Raw genomic sequence first — 19149 nt, forward strand, 5'->3', positions numbered from 1 at the left:
TTTAGAAGGTGCTTGCATACTGCATTTACATACAAGTTGTTCAGTTTGGGGGGGCAAGACCTGGCTTCAGACAGCTTTTCCCTCAAAAAAGTACCATTGTGGTACTTTCTGATGCCATGTTCACTAGATATAGTAATTTGTAAAAAATTCTCAACCTTACTATGAAATAAAAAGCAGTTTACAAAGCAAGCTGCTATTCTCAGAAAAAAAGTAAAGGTCAAAATGAAGGAAAGCCAGCCTCAGTAGTTCTAAGCCATTTTTAAGAAACTGTAAGACAGGTACTATCACTTTCTTTCAACCCTGAGCTGTCCAGTTTCAGCCCTTGCTACAAGCACCAAAGCTGAACACTACAATCTGATAGTTAGCTGCAAATAAAATAACTTTTCATATAACTTTGTAAATGACATCTTAGACTCATTAGCTCGAGGTTCTCCCTTGAAAAGATTACATAATCACCGATTGTTACTAACACTGTACTTTGAGGTTGATACACTAACTCCTGTAAACTTGCATAGAATTTTTTAGTCAAAAGTGATTTAGTTTTACTTCTGGCTATTTATCAGCTCATTGATATATTGCAAAAGGCAGCCTTTTTTTATTTAGTGAAGAACAATACGGTGTCAGAACTTTATGTTCCAGCTATTTTCTCTAAACTATTATTTCTGTTTTCTACATCTGTTTACACCACCAGTGTATATTCCAGCCTGGTATCTATCTTCCTCCCTCCCCGGGAAGTGAAAATGAAATAGTAGTCTACCTTTGTGGTGGCATTTCTCAGACCTCGCTTGTAACGGTCCCCGCTGCCCCTTAAGCATGGTGGGCCTTGTTCAATCTGGCTACACTTGGTAGCACACAGAGAGAGGTTCAGGATGCACCTGCAAACTTGCAGCACATGATACTTCCTCGAGTTGAAGGTTCCAAGTTGGCATCATTCACAGAGAATGTTTCATGTAACAATAGGCTATTGTTGTTCTTTCCAGCTCAGTTTTTGCACAGCTCAAGATTCACCAGCATATGAATAAATGGTACTCTTGAATAACCTGAAACAATTTGTATATTGTGAAGGGGGGGAAATTGCTTGCATCTTCTAGAAATTAATAAAGAAACTGAAGTGAAAGATATTAAGAGATGTATGAATAAACCTTTTCAGTAAATTTAGTTGAGGTTTATACTTGTTTATAAGTATTTAACCACAAATACCTAGTAATTAGACCATTACATGAATTCATCATCATGAATAACCATTACACGAATTTGTATCAAATGATACACAGTAATTCTGGCTATCGTGCTGACCTTTGATCCAAAATTATTATTTTTTAAAAAGGTGAAGTATATGCCATTATTTTTAAACTGAGCAGCAGCTATCTGTCTTAAAGAGATTAACAGTAAAAAAATTCTGAGCCATGGAAGACCAGTAATAGCAAATGCTCCTTTAAGCTTAACCTTTACCCCTGATAACTTTTATTTTTTTTAAAAAGACTCAAACTAGCCAACAAGTTTATTTGAAAATTAAATGTCTGCCAAAAATTAGGCATTTGCAACACTACTTCTCATACGAGCGAATACGTTTTAGAAGTAAAAATTGTAGCTGAAGTGTCAGCTACTACTGACAGTTTTCCCACAATTACATGACATTTGACCAGACAATTTCTGATTTGTTTGGTGATTTAAATACAACCACTATGTTATGCTGACAGCCATACAAAAACATTAAGAGTAACTTGCACTTCAATCCATGGTAATAACATCAAGATTTTGAACCGCTCCAAACACAGCATTTGCATTTTCAGTGCCATACCAAGTTGAATTCCGTACCACCTAAACCCAGAGCAGCAGCTGATTAAAAAAAGAAAATGTAAGTCAAATGATAAAGCTACATAGTTTAGTACATTAACAGAAAACCAGGGACGATGGAATTTGTATAAGGTTCCAAAAATATACAGATAGGGTGGGGAAAAAAAAATTCACTGTACACAACTCTGAGGTTGTTAAAGTGACCAGAGAGACTGAACAGTGCAAGACATGCTTTTCCAGTTACAAGCTCAAAACAGAAGTGCAAAAGAAATTAAAGCTTTGTCTGAAGTGATTTGCCTTTTCGGATAAGGAAAGCTTAGAATATTGTCATCAATGTTACAGAGAAATCTCCAACCCACCCACCCCACCCCCAACACATACACACAAAACAATTGAATTTTTTCCATAATACAGCATTTCATTCAGTGTCCCCTGAGCTTGCTTGTTGTAGGGACAGTTTGTCTGATACTTATTAGACGTTGGCCTGTGAATCAAGCGATGCACAGGCAGCTTCTCGGTTCTCCAGCTTTGGCTAACAATACCTGCAATTTACAGGCAGCGAAAGTTGCAGATAGCCTAGGTTCAAATGCTCCTGCAACTAGCTTTGTAAGAAAGCAGTTGTGCTGAAAGCAGATGCTAAGTTATGGCTGAGGAACAAAGAAATTGCTTTATAGGTCTCTGTACTCTCTCTCAGAGAGTATTAAGAACAATTTCAGGCAAGTGCTTTGAGCAGGCTGACTAAGCTGTACATGCATCTATCCATGCAAATGGAGAATATGGCTCCCAAGACCTAGAACCAGGGTGTGTGCATGTGAAGACTGGATAGAAGGCCCTTCCTTGTAAGTTTACAAAAATATATAGCCAATACTGTAGCTTAAGAAGTCAGTTCTACTCATTACAGAGAACCCCAAAAAGTATTAACTACTTTTCAGACATTCCAGACAAGGTCACTTGTAACAAAAAAGGTCAAGGTCTCCAAAACAAGATTTTAAAAGTTGATCTTTCCTTCAAGTGAACAGGACATCTCTTTTTACGCTTAACTTTTTTTCAGTTAAGACTGAATTTATTTAAGATTTTATGTGAACATATGCATAAACACAAATAAGTTTACTTTAAACACATCTGCACAGAAAAAAAGATTAACCCTTCAAAACATAACAGAGCAGGTCTGGTTAGTAGGTATCTATTGCAAATCTTAAAGATCTGTGCATTAGGCCCACCCATACAGAAAGCAGGGGAAAAGTCTCAATGAAAAAAAATCACTGTTCAAGTCTAAGTGGTGTTTTGAAGAGCCAGCAGCCTAAGTGACACCATGAAGCTAGTCACAGTATCCAAACAAGCAGACCTGCTTGGGCTACTAAAGCAGTGTATCCTCCTGAAGGTGTCATTTACTCCCAAGTTATTTTCTGTTTCGAAGGCGTTTAGATTTCCTAGGACAGTCTGTGGATTCAACCGTCTTCCTCCGTTTTCTAGGAGATTGTTCATTTGAGCCAGAACCTGAAGAATTTCCTACGGTGCTCTCCATCACCTCTCGCAGCTTGCGTTCAAGCTCAGCCAATCGGGCGTTCTGTTCACCTATGATTTGGGTTTGCTCTAGCAGTTTCTGATCTTGATCTTGGAGTTGTTTCTGTTGCTCTTGCACTTTGATGCGAAGCTCTGAGATTTCCCGCTTTAGCGCTGTCAAGCCCGTGCCATTTGCTTTTACTTGTTGCTGGAGTTTGGTGACTTCCTGTCTTGAAGGGTTCTGCTTGGAGAACAGCTGCATTGTTGTCAGTGCTGCAGAAGGCCCTGGAACTTCAGAGGAAACTATGATTAGTCCTCTACAACTTTAAGACAAAGGTAGAAATTGTGTCCCAGTTTTCATATTTTGCTTATCCCTACTCCCCAAACATGAATCTGAATACTGGTTGCAAGTTATGTGAACATGTAAGCAGATTTACAGTCATTAAGTGTCTAGTAAGAGCATATGGTATCTCAGAGCACAACTAGTTTAATTTAAAATACTTAGATTTTCAGTTGTCTAGAAAACAGCTCCTTGTTAATTTTCTGTATATAAGCCCCCCTCCTTTTGCTGTATCAAAAATTACGTAGATATTATGTTGTCATCTAGACTTAGTGTCACAGACGTTAAGTCAAAAACCCACAACAGGTCTATAAATTACTTATTAGAAACTAATTGTATTAAATATATTTCAATAGAGCAGTACAATCCTGCTGTCTTAGTTGTAGACAGCTAAAGTTCTAAATTTTTGTGGTTTGGGACTTAACAAGATATTTCAGTTTAACTTACTTTTTAGAAGAAAGGAATTTATTTTCCATGCTTCTTTAGAATCACTCTTCCTAAGTACTAAAACCATACTGGAATTTGAGCTTGGGAATGTTGATTTTAATAAAGTTCCTGCAAATCAAGGAGACTAACAGCTACTGTATAATTTCTTTCACTTTTTCTATCATAAAAGATATCTATCACTTTTCCTATCATTTTACTCTTCTAGCAATGCTGTACAAATAAGGCGCAGCTTTTAAATGTTACAATGACAGAACAGTCTGGAACAGCCTAGAACAGTCATCATCCTCCTCCTCCTGGTTTTTTCTCCCCCCCTTAAGACACCAGCATAGCTACAGTTATGTGACACTGAAGGGTTGCCATTAGATAGGTTATGCTCCTCCCTCAACACAAGATACGCGTTTTTATGCCACATAAAGCCTTGGCCTTGAAAAGCCATTTGACATCAACTATGGTTTTGGGCAATACTTCCTCAACTGAGACACTTTCATTAACAGGATATAATTAAGAGGTGGCATACACACTTACGGCTAAAGGATGGACAGGACATGCCAGAAACACCATGCAGCTCCTACAGTTAGGCCTATCATTTTTGCTTAAGATGTAATTTAAAAAAAAATTTTTATTAAGTTATCCTTCCAGAGTTAATTTCACAGTTCCTAAGAAGTGTGAAGATGTTCAGCACAGGGAAAACACTACAGTTCTATTAACCTTTTGCTTTTGGCCATTATATGAGGTAAGTACCTTAAACTTTGGTTCACAGAGTATACAATGGACCAGTGTAATTGTTTATTTATAGACTGTTATTTTAATCACCTTGTCACTATTACCCATAAGTATTTTGCTTGTTAGTGTACACATTAGTGCCCCAGGAAATCGGAAAAAAAAACCCCACATACAAGTATGTTCTAACTCTGTACTATAACAGCTTAGGCCAATTCATTTGCCGATCATCCTAAAATTAAAAGGCATCAAGCTGTCATCTCATGTGCCAAATGTCAACCAAGTGCAGTGATAGAATCTCATTCATTGGTGGCACAAAAGTGTTTGTTTAATGAATACACACTATGCATAATTCTACCATACATTCAAGTGACTGTTCTTTTGGTAGTACAAAGGCTCCTTAAATTTCAAAGCAAATGAATTTCAGTTAGCATTCTTAAGAAACAAGTATCATCAATATTTATGTAATAAAGCTCACATTTAAGGAAGGGAGCTTTAAAAAGACACAGTGCTGTGAATTTTTACAGAAAAACTAAATAAAACTTAACTATACGTTGGAATTAATACCTGGGGCAGTTCCTATCAGACGTCCCGATACATCTGACCCAGGCATCTTTCTTTTCAGTATTGGAACAATCTTCTCATCAAAATATTCCATAGCCATGGAGGAAATGTCCCTTAGTTCTTGAAGAACTTCATGAGCTCTCTGAGGAGCTCTTGTAGAGTTTACATACCTTAGCACACGATAAATTTCATCTATTACCTAAAACATTTAAGAAGAATTAGGATTTTCTGATAAAGGCAAGATTATTTCAGATCATTCTAGAAATGCTGGCAAATTCAGGGGCTTTTACTACATAACTGTTGCATACCTCTGTGTGCTGCTTTAGTTCTAGATCACCTTTCCAAGATAAAGTGCTGCTTGTGATATACATCAGAGAACCTATTCACTTGATCTATCACAACTACTCACTTCAAGCTCATGAAATAATGCTCACTGCGTGAAATTTGTTTTACTACATCCATACTTGGCTTCTAAGTTATATAATCAATAGTGGAGCATAATAATTTCTTTTTGGAGAACCTGAAGCATAATACTCTTAAGCTACACTGCAGAGCAGTCACTCCCCCAGCCAGTTACAAGGCATATGAAACACATGAACAGAACAGCAGGAATTATTGTTATGTCAGTCTCAAGAGCTGTAAATATTTACCTGAGTCCACCTGCATACACACAAGATATTACAAATTCAGATTAAGTCCAAACTATATTAATTTATAAAACATCAATCCGCTACTGACAGAACACAAGCACCCTCTTAACAGGTCTGACAAACAAGCCTTTTGGTTAGGAGAGACAGAGAGAGAGATGAAAGGCTGTCTCACTAATCTACGAATTACAGTCTGAGGCAGGTCAAGATAGGAGTGCTGGTCTCTTATTACCGAAACTACTGACACAGGTATTTTGCACAGAATTAAGAATGGTTGAACAGTCTCCTGAAGAACACAAATCTTAAGGACTTAAAATCATAGGTAAGACAATACAGTTGCGTCTTGTGTTTTAATAAAGGAAGCTTAGCTAAAAAGTTGCAAAAGGTAGATAAGACTAAAGGGTCTCATCATGCAACAAGCTTACAAAAGACTTGTCTAATTTTACCCACATTATATCCTGTTAGCAAAGCATTTGCCTGCCATCCTCAATATAAAATCTTGCAGCAGTGCTCTGCTATGACCAGGAACCCTCACACAGTATGCTGAACATCAAATCAGGATTCGCATATTCTAACACAAATTCACTTCCTGACAGTCCTGTGCCAGCTACATTTAAATTAAATTTCCTGAGAGGATCAGGGCACGTGGGGGGGAAACCACAGACTGTAAGTGAGCACTTAAGCCTTGAATCTGCCTGACCAAAATAGGATTTTCTGGTGAACTGGCAACTGTGCTGAGAGAGGAGTGGCACTAGCAAGCTCATACACTAAGTAAATAATTCAGAAAAAAACTTTTTAGCTCTAATATCAGAATACAAACATGGTCCTTATGACTCAGTGACCACAAGGGAAATGGCTGGCAAGCTCATTTGCCCAGCTCCTGCACACCCCAGGTCTAGACTGAGTATTGCCTTTGTGTCTACTCTTCAAAAAACTACAGCAATTCTTAAGTATTCCATTTACTATGTGAGTATCAAGGACTTAAGTTTATTTGACTTTATATTACATTTTTTAAAATACATGGTATATATAAAATATAATATAAAGTCAAATAAATCATTATAGTTCAATATTTTTATGCTTAATTTAAAATTAATTAAATATCAAGTAAACAAGAGCATACAGAAATCAAGTTACCTCTTCAAGGCAAAAATACATTTCATGCCAACAGCCTATCCTACTGTACTGAATGTAAAAATGCCTGCCACGCTGCACCTGAATTCAACAGCTTTTTCATTCATCCCAGTTTAATTCAGTTAATGTCCATGAAAAATTAATACCAACATATCCAAACCTCACATGGAAAGATCAATGAATTAGCCTAATGTTCACAGATCTTGTTTCAATCCTGAGCTGTATCAGTCTTCCTCAGATCATGATTTTGTCAATTCCCCTGTACAGGCACTTCTGCTTCACTGCTTATAAAACAGTGGTATCTCCAATGTAGATCACGCTTGCGTAATTTTTTTTATGTTGGGGCAGTATTCTGAAACACCAGAATTGTTCAGTAGTATTACTATTTAACATGCTTCATCTACATTTAAAATTAATGCCACCCACTGTACAAAAATTCCCCATCCACCGTAATGCTGAACAGTGTTTCCACATACTAAATATCTTAATTCAATTAATCTGAAGTACTCAAACCCTTAAGAAAGGTGCCTAAAATCCTCCCGATTGACTGAGTGCTTAGTGTTATCGTAGTCTAAATTACTACATCTTCTGATGACCTGGCCTCCAGCTGTTTTGTACAATTAAAATTGAGAATTAAACCCTACATATGTGTTTCTTCTAAAAGGTTATGTAGGATGATTATGCCACAAGTCAAGTGTCAGAATCAAGAGAGATTCTCAAGGGAAAATGAAAATCAAGTTTAAAATAATTAGTATTTAGATACAGTCTGGTTCATTCATTTCAGACTGCCTGTCATATCAGAGTATTGGTTTGTACGTTTGTTTGCAAGCATCTGAAACAGTTTCAGTGCGTGTATACATATACACACACATTCTATAAATTTTTCCCAGCTTAAGTTACACAATCCTATTTTTTAAACACAGATATACATTCACATAATATAGTCGACGTTTTACCTTTCCAGGTATGAAGCAACAGAGATTGGAATCCACATACTTCATGAAAGTCATATTTAACAGAGAGAGTCTCGTTTCTACAGCAGCAAGGATGTCTGCATGACGAGCTAATGAATGGTTTCTCCTTTCTGACTCTCTTCTAGAAGACAGACCATTAAGTGACAACAACAATGAGTCAACAAAATGAAACTGTAACAATCATTCAAGTTAAGTTCACCCTTAAAACCCTCTGAGGTTTGAAAATGTAACCGCCAGCATTAGTTCTGTCTTCATGGAAAAAGTCAGCCTGAGAACCAGCTAGTAATAGCATACCACACTCTCAGACAAAATTTGTTCTCCAAATAATTACTACATCTTATCTGATCCACACATTCTACATGTAATTTAGGACTATTTAAAATCAAGCTTTCAGTACTAACTAGCAATAAACACTGAGTCAGTGTGACTATTTTTATTCCCCCATATTCCTACAGTTAGTACTTCAATGCAACTGACATAAATTTAATATATTTTTAGTGCTTGCTACAAAGTTTAGAGACATACGCTCTTTTGACATAGGATCTCTACAGTAAGTAGCATTTAGTTTCTTCACTCTGACTGGGAAAGCTGCACTTACTGAAACAGGAGAAAAGACATTGCTTTAGTGAGAAACTAGCTCCCAGTAATGCTCACATGTCAAACACCCTCCCTTTCCTGTTTAATCCTGGACATTGGAAAAAGTCTTAATTTATTTATGACTGTTGTAAAAAAAAAAGTATCAGTGAAGGCAGTCAGTCTTGAAAAGGAATGGCATTTACTCATTCCTAAGAGTCCTTGCTTGATTTGCCAGAAGACTTGAGTAATACAGGACCCACTCTTCTCTGTTTCAAATACCAGAGACACTTTCCAATATTCCAGTTCCTAGTATACAACTTACATTCATCCACACCATTATTTTGTAATTAGATCTTAGGTTCGAGGTGCTTTTGGGGAAAAAAAAGTGAAACTGAAAATTTTAATCACATTTGTTTTAAGATATACAAGTCGAATTAGCTAGCAAGAAAATCCTTTTCAATATTCTGCTTAAAAGAAGTTTAGCTACAGTTTTAACTGGTACATACCTTGGAAGCTGAGCTTTAACTTGCTTTTGACACAAGTTGTGGTATCTTTCCACTTTCAGAAATCCCTGATTTAACATTCGCTGGCAAACCAAGTCCATTCGCTTACAAACCTGTATTTAAGTAAAAAGAAAAACTTAAGGCTCAATTAAGGTCACAAGTCACTTATCTTCCACTACCCAGCAAGTATGGATAAGATTCTCTTATCAGTTTTTGCTCCGTTTCAAGAAGCAGAAACTGCAATTGAGCTTGAGGCATCACCATCCCTAACAATGATCATTATACTCCGAAAAGGAGCAGCTATGTTCCACGCAGTTCACATATCAATCTCCTGATACTGCCTAACAAGAGACAGTAGGCTGAATTCCACCTATGTATAAGCAGATACAATTCCCTCTGATTTTAATGGAAGTTGCAAATGCCTGTGCCTGGCTTTTAACTTGGCCTCCAGAGTGATTCTGGTAGGTCAAGTTAATATTTTGTAGTCTCAAAAGAACCTTCAAAAAACAAGAAATCATTATGGTTTTCCTTCAGCACTTACGCCTTGTGTTTCTGAAGACAGCCAAAATTAATTTTAAGAACTTATGCAATACAGTGCACATGAAGCAAGATTCCTTTTCTTATTAAAAAAAGTATTTTCTTCTGTTTAACAGATTCCTTTATTTGTAATGTTGGATACCGACAGCCTCAATTTTTTCCACAGATTTAGGGAGAAAGGACATTAATAGCTGCAGAAGACATAATAAACTGCTAAATTTAAGCCTTCACAAAGTAACCAGTTACAAGACAAAGCCAACTCATACAAAAGTTCAAAGCAGTTGCAATTCATTCTGAAAATGCAAGAGCTTAACGAATCAACTGTCCTTTGAAACTGGTTTTTTTACTAAACTGCACAACTCCCACTGTGAACCCACTTTCCAATGGATTAGCTTTGCTCTTTTTTTTAAAAAAATAAACACTCCTTCCCTCCATACACTACTCATTTCATAACTCTGAAGTCCATGTAAATTTATACCTTGAGGGAGACAACTCTCACTTCTCCCAGAAAAGCCTGCAATTATTTTCTGTTTATATGAAAGGTACTACTTAAAGAAGTTCTACTTTCTGGGAGTCTTCCTCTAGTCACAGCTAATTTAAGTCCTGTGAGTAAGAACTGACCATTTTCAAACAAATCTGTATTAACACACCATTAAGTAATTGCTGTTGATCTGTCTGTGCTACTTTGTATTAGATCTTCCTCATTAACAGTCAAAGAAGTAGAACCAACTACATTTCTAGTATATAAAAAACCATAATGTGGGCCCTTCAACTACAGGAAGGAGGAAATTGTCACATTTCTTCTACGATACTAGCTGCATAAGGGACACCTGGATCTGATACCATTTTTTAGTATAAGACTTAATAGCTTACTTGTAGTTCTAATGCTGCCAAACCCCTGAACCAGGAACTAGTACCTGCACAAGGGCTTTGTTAGCTATGCGATTATTCAGCAAAAGAGAAAAACAATCCTAGATACATTAGCTAGAAATTCAGAAGCACAGAAAGAGGGATTTTAACCATGTGCACACTGACCTCTGGTGGCAGCAAGGATCTTTCAGTGTGCTCGAGCCCTCCCACATCCAAGAGTGGATCGCAATGGGTAACGCTAGATTTCTTAAACACTGAATTATTTTTTTTAATCTTACTCATTTGCTTATGCTGCACAGCATGAAGAATTACTTGCTCCAGTTTCTGGACATTACCCATAATTGTGCCAATAATGCGTCTAGAACCCAAACACTGAACAGATAAAAGGTACCACGAGAGAACAAAAGTTTTTGCAGCTTATTTTACCGATCGCCTCTTAATTCTCAGCGGGCTCCTGGTGTCACCACTTAAACCATAAGGTACCTGAACTTATACGAACAACATACCTCTTTTAGACTGCGTAGTCAGCCGTCATATGCAAACTAGCATTATTACACTTTTAAGTGGTCTTATTAGTCCAAGACAGTTCAATACTAGCTATTCAAGGGACCATAAGTAAAATGTTAAATTTGCTCATATTTGTATTTGCAAATTTTTGTGAATATCTCCTTGTTCCATCCATAAAGCTGAAAGAGCCCAAGTTTCCTCAAATGTCAAGTCCAACCAGACACTGTGTTCAAATTTCAGTGTTAGAAAGTTATTCAGAGTCCATGTGAAAAGCAGAATGAAAAGGTGGTTGCTTCTTAGCATGCCAACTTATATGCAATAACAGCTTCTGTGAAAGAACTACTTTTCCACTTCATTTGCAAACAAACTAAACTGACACAATCTGCTAGAGGACTACTACCAGCTCCCCTTTCCTCAAGCACGTCTTGTTTCTTCCAAGCTTCACTAACAGATCACCAATATCAGAGATAAAAATACCCCAAAGTATTTAGATTCAATACATGCTATTTTTCTCAGAGGCTACAGAGACTACATGTTTCATAATGCCTTTCTAGGGTGAAGTTTAAGTGACAAAACATTGATGACTTCAAGAAGCTTTAAAACAGAAATTCTTGAAAATATAGATTTACTGAAACTGTGGGAAGATTGAAGACATGCTGCCCAAAGGCTATCAGTCCTTATTTGTGCTGTGGTGAAAACAAGCACAAGTTCGCTGCAGAATCTAAGACACTTCTGACGTGTGTCCGAATCCAAGATAACCTTCTCCTCAGACTGTTCAGGGAAGGAGGTTACAGATTGATTGTTTTTAATCATGCTTGCTGTAGTAATAGCCTGAATGGAAGTCTATTTCCAAGGTCAGACATGTGAGTGAAAAGAATTTCATTATTATCCCATTCAGGTAAAAATTCCAGAGCTGCTGTAAGTCATTAAAAAAAAAAAATCACAGTAAGAGAAGCCTTCAAAAGCCAGAAGATACGCCAGCCTCCATATCAGCATGCATACCAGGCTACAGCTGGTCCAGAACATTACAGCTTCAGACACAATGATCTTTCGGGTTTTCTCTTATGATGACATATCAGAGGAAGCAGATGAAGTAAATACTCAAAAGTGCTGAAAGCAAAATGCTGCAGCTTTTCCTCTCATTTGCTTTATCGTAACAGGAGTTTGAGATTTGCACTGAGGCATAATTTCAGACACAATTGCATTCCGAATACCTATTGTTTAGTCTCTGTTACTTTAGATCTACTTCACTGCCTAACCAGTAGGTGCTTCATTTATACTTTTAAATGCAGTAACACCAGGAATAGCAGAAAGCATTATGCTCAGGAAACCAAGTGCTCCTTTGCACAATGAGGGGCCCATGGTCTTGCCTTGCCTGATGGCAATCATCATAAGCAGGAAACGTTCTTTACCTCATCCTTTGGTGACAGAAAGAGACTTATGGCTCTTAAACCTTAGATTATGCTCCTCATTGTGCTCTGCATAAACAATACAGGTTCCTATCTCTATTTGAATCTGAAAATTTGCTAATGTTCTATGTCTTCCCACCCAGCCAACTTGTTAGTCTGTTGTCTCGTGCACACTCTAGATCCAGCACTCAAAGAATTTTTTTTTGATCAGTTTGCTAAGATGATCCAGAAAGAAAGAGATTAAGACATCCATTTCTTTCAATGTTGGGATCCCAAGAATGCATCAAAGCGATCAGTTTAGGGAATCTGTATTTTAGGCCTACACATGTATGACCAGACTTTGTTTAGGTTCATTGATGTCCTGGATCATATCTTCCTACCTTCCTCAAGGTGCTTTATCCCATGGAATGCCATGTTCTAAAGATGTTAATGAGGCTGCTTTTGGGCACATTTTTACTATGCATGAGACCTAAGCAATTTAATCCCTGTCATTCAATTAATGTGCTCCTGCAACATATCTTTAGCAGAATACTCCTCATTATAAGATACACCCATTCATCTTGATAAGCAGCTCAAGTCAGTTATCATACAGAAGAAAAATGTACTGTTTGTGCAAGACAGATCTTTGAGGAGGAACGTACAAATGTCTCCCAAGGCTATTTGTAGCCTTTAAAAATCTCAAAGTGATGAAATTTCATTATGAATTTATGCCTAAGCATTGTTATTTTTAAAGGCTAACTTAATTCTCTGTCAACAGCATCTAGAGTTATGTAAAATATCCAGCCTCTTCCTCTCTGTGAACTGCCAGAAGAACACCTTTAGTTCTAAATGGCCACCCAAAAGACCTAGCTGATCATGCTTATGAGCTACACTTCTGACTAGGTCAAGCCAGAAGGGCTTTGGTTCTTTACATTACTGCTGGTTAATAGAGACAAGTGTACTTTCTTCTCAGAAGAATTCTCATAATGCCTTCTCATATGCTTAAGGGAAGAGTAAGGAATTTAATGGAGATGAAGTTTCTTGGCTGTCGCTGACTTGGAAATTAAAAACATGGAAAGACCAGCTTAATAGTTTCTTTCATTTTACGTCTAGATTTGTTCCATGTGTGTCAAAGTTGACATTTATCCAGTCTGTTTTTGCATATTTCCGAAACTTCTGAAAGGGGCAGTCTTCTGGAGAAATTAATTTACACGTGCTACATAAGAGAACACAGAAGTGTTACATTTTATTTCTTAAGTAGCACTGAGAGTTAAACAGCTGGTTTAGTCCTTACACCACCATCTTTCCTATTCTCAACTTCGTTGCAGGCAAAGCATTGTTTACAAACGTTAACTTAGCCCTACAGAAAGAAAAAACCTTCTATTGACTACTGATAGCTCCCGCAGGTGGGGAAGCTGCAGCAAAGGGCTGCATCCAGCATTGCAATACAGACCATACAACACTAAATGTACCCAAACACTATATGTACTTCTCTTCCCTTCATTTGAACTATAAGCATACAAAAGCAGAGGCTGCAATCCAGTAGGGCAGTACTACATCTTTTTCACAGATCCACTACCTACTCTCACAGAAGCAGCAAAAGTCTTTAGTAGACTGACAGCATGCTAGAAACATTTAGGTACTGGGGTACTTGGTACAGTATAAATTAGAAAAGATTTTCTGTCTGAAGAGCTTTCAATTTAAAGTTACAGTCAGGATGCAACACTTCAGGTTGCTGATCCAGGACATATGCAGTCTAGTCTTCTGCTGAAATATGATTGCAATATTATCCAGTTTAGGCTAATAGAGTTCTTAAAATAGAAACAGTACATGCAAGTTCACTGGTGGTTACGTAAGCTATGCATTAATTCCTTCACTATTATTCCATTTACAACCTCATAAGAAATTCAGTAAGATAGCAGTTTATCATATTATGTCATAGTTTACATCAGGCTCCTTATGCAGACAGTTAAAGATTGATATACACTGATCTCCTCACTGACAGGTGTGCTTCTTTTTTGGCATTGTAAGGTTCAGAGGTAGAGGTAATATCTTTTATTAGATCTACTACTATGACTGGAAGGAGCAGGCAGCCTTTCAGGCAGACAAGGGCTTTTCTACATCTTCTTTTTCATCCCCCGTTTATTTCTAGATAGGGTAGGGTCCTTGGAGCAGCAGGCTCGCCATCTCCTACATTTGTGGGCTTAAGCTCTATAAGTAAAAATTAACACACTCGTGAGACACAATAGACTAGTGCCCCAAGAAAGGCAGTCACTAGAAGAAATAAGCCTCCAGCAGCCCAGCAATTTCTCACAGAGGACAAACGGAAAGAAAGAAGTAAGGGACGATAAGAGACCTTTAGGAACGCGCGTATGGAGGCGCACACCTACATGCCGGTACCCCAGGCTCGGGGACGGCTGGGGAGAATGGAGGAAGCCCCACCACACCCCATCCCGCCCCTTCCCCGCCGAGAGCAGCAGCGGCAGCCCGGCGGGGGCCGCCGAATCCCCCCACCTCCTCCCGGCGCCGCTCCCGCCCCAGGGCCGGCGGCGCCCGGCCAGTGAGGCGGGCTTCTGCCGGCGGCGGGCCCGGGTCCCGGCCGCAGCAGAGCTCCCCTCTGGCCCGCCCCGCCACCTCCCCCCCCTCCCCGGCCCCTACCAGGCGGAGCTGACTCGTCTCGTCGTAGGACAGGAAACTGAGGATGCTCTCGATTGCCACGATGGGCAGCCCCATGAGCGTGTTGCTCTGAGGCGGCGGCTCCAAGGGCGCCAGAGCCTCGGGAGGCTCCGAGACCGGGGGCGGGGAGAGCCGCGCCGAGCCCAGGGCGCCGCCTTCCCCGTCCGACAGGAGCCGCTCCTCCGGCGCCGCCATCTTGCAGCCCGTCCTTCCTCCAGTGAGGGAGGGGAGTGAGCCTTCCTATGACGACACTTCCGCCCCCGTTCGTAGGGGAAGGGGCGCCCCGCTCCGCCCGGCCGCTTGAGAGCGGCAGAGCGCGGGGGAGGAGGCGGCTGGGGCTTGTGCCACGGCGGCCCAGCGCCCTGAGTTGCCCGTGGCAGGGACCCTCCGCGCTGCGCCCTCAGGCACCCAGGCGTCTGCAGGGCCGGCCGCACGGGTCTGCGCCCTGGGAGGCCCTTCTGCCGACTGAGGGAAGGCCCCGAGGTGTGGTGGAGGCTCATCAAAATTCCCACCAAGTGCTGGGCATCCCACCCACCAGGGGCAGGTTTAAAACAAGCGACTGGAAAGAAATCTTTCCTAGTGGGTGTAATGAAAGCAATGAGACTCGCAGTTGACAAACGGGGTGGAGGGTAAAAACACAAGCAAGCTTTGATAAGGGTGTCGGGGTACATGGGGAAATACCACCGCGTGCCTCGTGGTATGTAAGCAACCGCTACTGGCTGCGGTTGGAAATGGCACCCTGAGCTCCCTACACCAGCAGCCTGGCCCCGTGCAACTGGGTTTTTGCACATTGGTCTCATGTGGGTCGTTGCAAAGCTACAGGGCTTTTTTCTTCTCACTCTTGTGGAAGTAGAGATGCAGGAGTAAGATGGTTGAGTAGGCTACAGAAGCTGAGATGTAGGCTACCTTGAGCTTGAAGGGACCTGTGAGAATCATCCAAGCCAGCTCCTCACTCCACACAGGGCAACCTAAAAGTTAAACCACATAGATAGATACCTCCAAATGCTTCTTGAATGCCAGCTGGCTTGGGGCCATGACCCCATCCTTGGGAAGCCCATTCCCGTGCCAGACGACCCTCTGTGAGGAGCTTTTCCCTAACACCCAGCTTGAACTTCTCCTGATGCAGCTTTACACGTCCCCTCACATCCTGTGGCCAAACATCAGAGAGGAGATATCAGAACATCCCTCTCCATGCCCCCTGCTGAGGTAACTGTGTGAGAATGACCTCCAAAAACTTCATCGCGGTTGCTCAGGAGTATGGCAGTGCTCCCTCTGCACTGCAGGAAGAGCGCTGCCTGCACAGGCACAGTGGCCCCCCAGGAAAATACAGCTGAATTACAATGGGGCAGCTAGAGAATGGAAAAATACCCCTGTAACTTGCAAGTGAGGAGCAACTACATTCTTCCCGCAAACGTCATCCAGGCCTTTCTATCCTATGTACAGGTGGGTGAGCACCCCCCTTTTGTGTCCAACCTGTGGGCCTATCCCCCTTGGTCAGGACGTGCAGGGGAACCCCCAGCAGGCAGAGTGAGCAGTAGGTGTGCAGGTCTGCTGTTGGCCTTTGAGCCAACAGAGTCAGCTGGCAAAAGCTACAGCTGCCTGGAATCAGGCATTATTGAGGCAGCAAAACACCCAGAATAGAACAAACTCTGCTCCTTTATTTGTCTTTAATCCTGTATATTAGGGAGGTTTCTTGGATATAATAGCTGGGGCAGCAAAGGGATGGGACCAAGGACTGTTTCTAGAACATTTCCTGGTGTTTCTGCGCACGGTCACAGGCACTTACACCATAGTTTCAAAACCATTTTAGCCTAATGGGACTTGGCACAGCCATTGAAAAGTATGGTGCCAGTCTCCTCTCTGCCTTCATCTGCTGCTGCTGCTGCTTTTTTCATGTCAGTAGCGTTGAGCCTGTGTGCTTGATTGGGAAACTGGTGCTGCTGAAGACTGATTTGCCACAGAAAATCACTAGGTGAATGCCAGAAGTGACGGTAGCAAAGCGTATGGGAAAAAGCCATAAAATGTTTGGGGAGAATGGGACCACTTCTTTCAGTACCCGCACCAAGGTAGTACAGCTTAAAATATTACAGGAGTAAAGCATTAGCTGCTTGCAGCATCTCTGTACATATATTTCAGCCATGCTTCTTCTCTATGAAGGTTTGTCTTAACCCATTTCTTTCATGTGCAACTTCCCCCTTTCCTTGGAAACCCACTTGCAACCTCTCTCTTAAAAGAAAAAAAGTTGCAACTGGAAAAGAATTAACTTGGGAGCAGGGAAAATGCAAGGGTAAGCCCTTATGTATGTCACCCTAATGGCACTCCAAAAATGTGCACTGAAATTAATATTTCCTTTTCAGGAGCAGAACACTCTGTGCCTTGTACCAATTTGGAAGTGTTTTCCTCCCCCTTGCCCCTCAGCTCATCAATGCCACTATAAAATGATCTGGCTATCTTGGAACAAGGGTTTTATTCTTGAGCATGATTTTAAGACCTGATCTCCTTTCACATGCACACTCAGCAGTTTAAAACACACTCAGGAGAATTCTTTATAAACTTGTGACTTGGCCCATGAAGTTTGGGCTGGCAGTCCATTAATGCTTTAAAAGCAAGAGGGTTTTTTTTCATCCTACCTAAGCATATATAATTTAAGACAGTTTCAAAAATGCTTTTTTTAAGTCATATAATTTTAACAATTTGAGGTTTTAAGATACAGCTTTATGTTTAATAAATATAAGCTGTAAGTTCTGTATGTTTATTATATTGCTAAGTAGAATATATTAATAATATGCACAATATGTATTTTATATTATTAACTACAACTATATAAATAGCTTTACAGTTAATAAGTCTGCTTCAGTAAGTAGGCTAATTCTGCTGCCTTCCAGGTTCTGGTTCACATCCTTCCCCAACGTATCTTGTGTCACATTTCTGAGCATGCATTACTGCATTAATCTGCAAAAACACAGACCGCACACACTTTCACAAAATCCCCATCACAGACTCTAGTGGCTTAACTTTTCAGTTTCTGTGGGATAGAGTGAAGCTAGAGAACTTGATAATACTTCCTGAAAGGGGTGAAATAAAGTTATGTAGAGTCTATTGCATGTCAAGTAACATGCAAACTATGTTGTCAATATTTTACAGCTTATGCAGGATACATATCTCATTTGCCTTGTTTGGATTACTACTCATTTAGATTTCTGCAACGCTTGTAAGATTTAAAACAAATCTTGAAACAGCCTTAGGTAGTTATACCATGTTAGAATGATATGTACAGTTGGACTGATTTTTTTGGGAACATCTAAATGACTTACAAGGAAGATCTTAGGGGAAATGTATTTTTTTTGCCCCCTTTAAGCAAAACTTCTCATAGTCTTCATTTTCTTGGGGGGTGTATGTGAAATTTTGATGCCTCTGTACTTTGGACTAGGAAGATGAGGTTTAAAAAGGAGGCCACTTGGGCCAGGATATCTGTTTTGCTTTCTTTGTGGTAATCTGCAATTTTTTTTGATGTTGTAAGTCTTTGTAAAATCTCATTACTTGTCTTAAAATTTGTCAGTATCCATACTGAGCAGATTCAGCCTCTTCACAGCTTACTATGTGCTTATAAGTTCATATATATATTGCGTTCCCAGCTGGTTCAAGTGTTGTCTGTTGAGAACAGCAGGGACTGTGAAATTTTACTGAAAGTAAGTAGAACATTTCATCTGGGGTTTGCATGGCGACGAGCAATGCCAAGGGGCATGGTGAAGAGGAAGGAGCCTGGGTCAAATACAAGAAAAGTTGGAAATATCAAATGTGTGAAAGGAGGAGAAATTCAGGGAAGGGGAAAAAGAGAGTGAGAAGCAGGAGTTGACAAGCAGACCTCTGGGAAGATAGGGATGGGGGAAGAAATCTTGTTACACAATTACACAACCTCTGGAAGGTGTGTAACTAGGTCAAGAACTGCCATGTTAATGAGGAATA

At 40.0% G+C, this 19149-nt stretch overlaps 1 protein-coding gene across 2 annotated transcripts; it reads right to left on the bottom strand.

The window, feature by feature from the left end:
* Positions 1-1441: 1441 nt before the first annotated feature.
* Positions 1442-15402, bottom strand: FBXO28 (F-box protein 28). 2 transcript variants are annotated; one of them, XM_075088778.1, is made up of 6 exons: positions 15166-15402; positions 9209-9318; positions 8109-8247; positions 5375-5570; positions 4088-4195; positions 2839-3591 (listed from the first exon to the last, which is right to left on the bottom strand). In XM_075088778.1, exons 1-6 carry the CDS (start codon positions 15376-15378, stop codon positions 3197-3199), a joined length of 1161 nt encoding a protein of 386 aa, XP_074944879.1. In that variant the 5' UTR covers positions 15379-15402; the 3' UTR covers positions 2839-3196. The 2 variants fall into 2 exon arrangements, with proteins under 2 accessions (XP_074944880.1, XP_074944879.1); XM_075088779.1 differs by lacking the exon at positions 4088-4195 and having other exon boundaries at positions 1442-3591.
* Positions 15403-19149: the final 3747 nt, after the last annotated feature.

This window comes from Phalacrocorax aristotelis, chromosome 3 (genome assembly GCF_949628215.1).
Source record: "Phalacrocorax aristotelis chromosome 3, bGulAri2.1, whole genome shotgun sequence".
NCBI classification, from domain to species: Eukaryota; Metazoa; Chordata; class Aves; order Suliformes; family Phalacrocoracidae; genus Phalacrocorax; species Phalacrocorax aristotelis.

Bases quoted from the DNA above. Each gene is read 5' to 3' on its own strand.
- FBXO28 (XM_075088778.1), bottom strand. From the start codon at position 15,378: ATGGCGGCGCCGGAGGAGCGGCTCCTGTCGGACGGGGAAGGCGGCGCC. The intron at 9,319-15,165 runs GTAGGGGCCGGG...ACTTAAATACAG, and splicing joins AGACGAGTCAGCTCCGCCTG to GTTTGTAAGCGAATGGACTT. The intron at 8,248-9,208 runs GTATGTACCAGT...TCTGTCTTCTAG, and splicing joins GTTAAAGCTCAGCTTCCAAG to AAGAGAGTCAGAAAGGAGAA.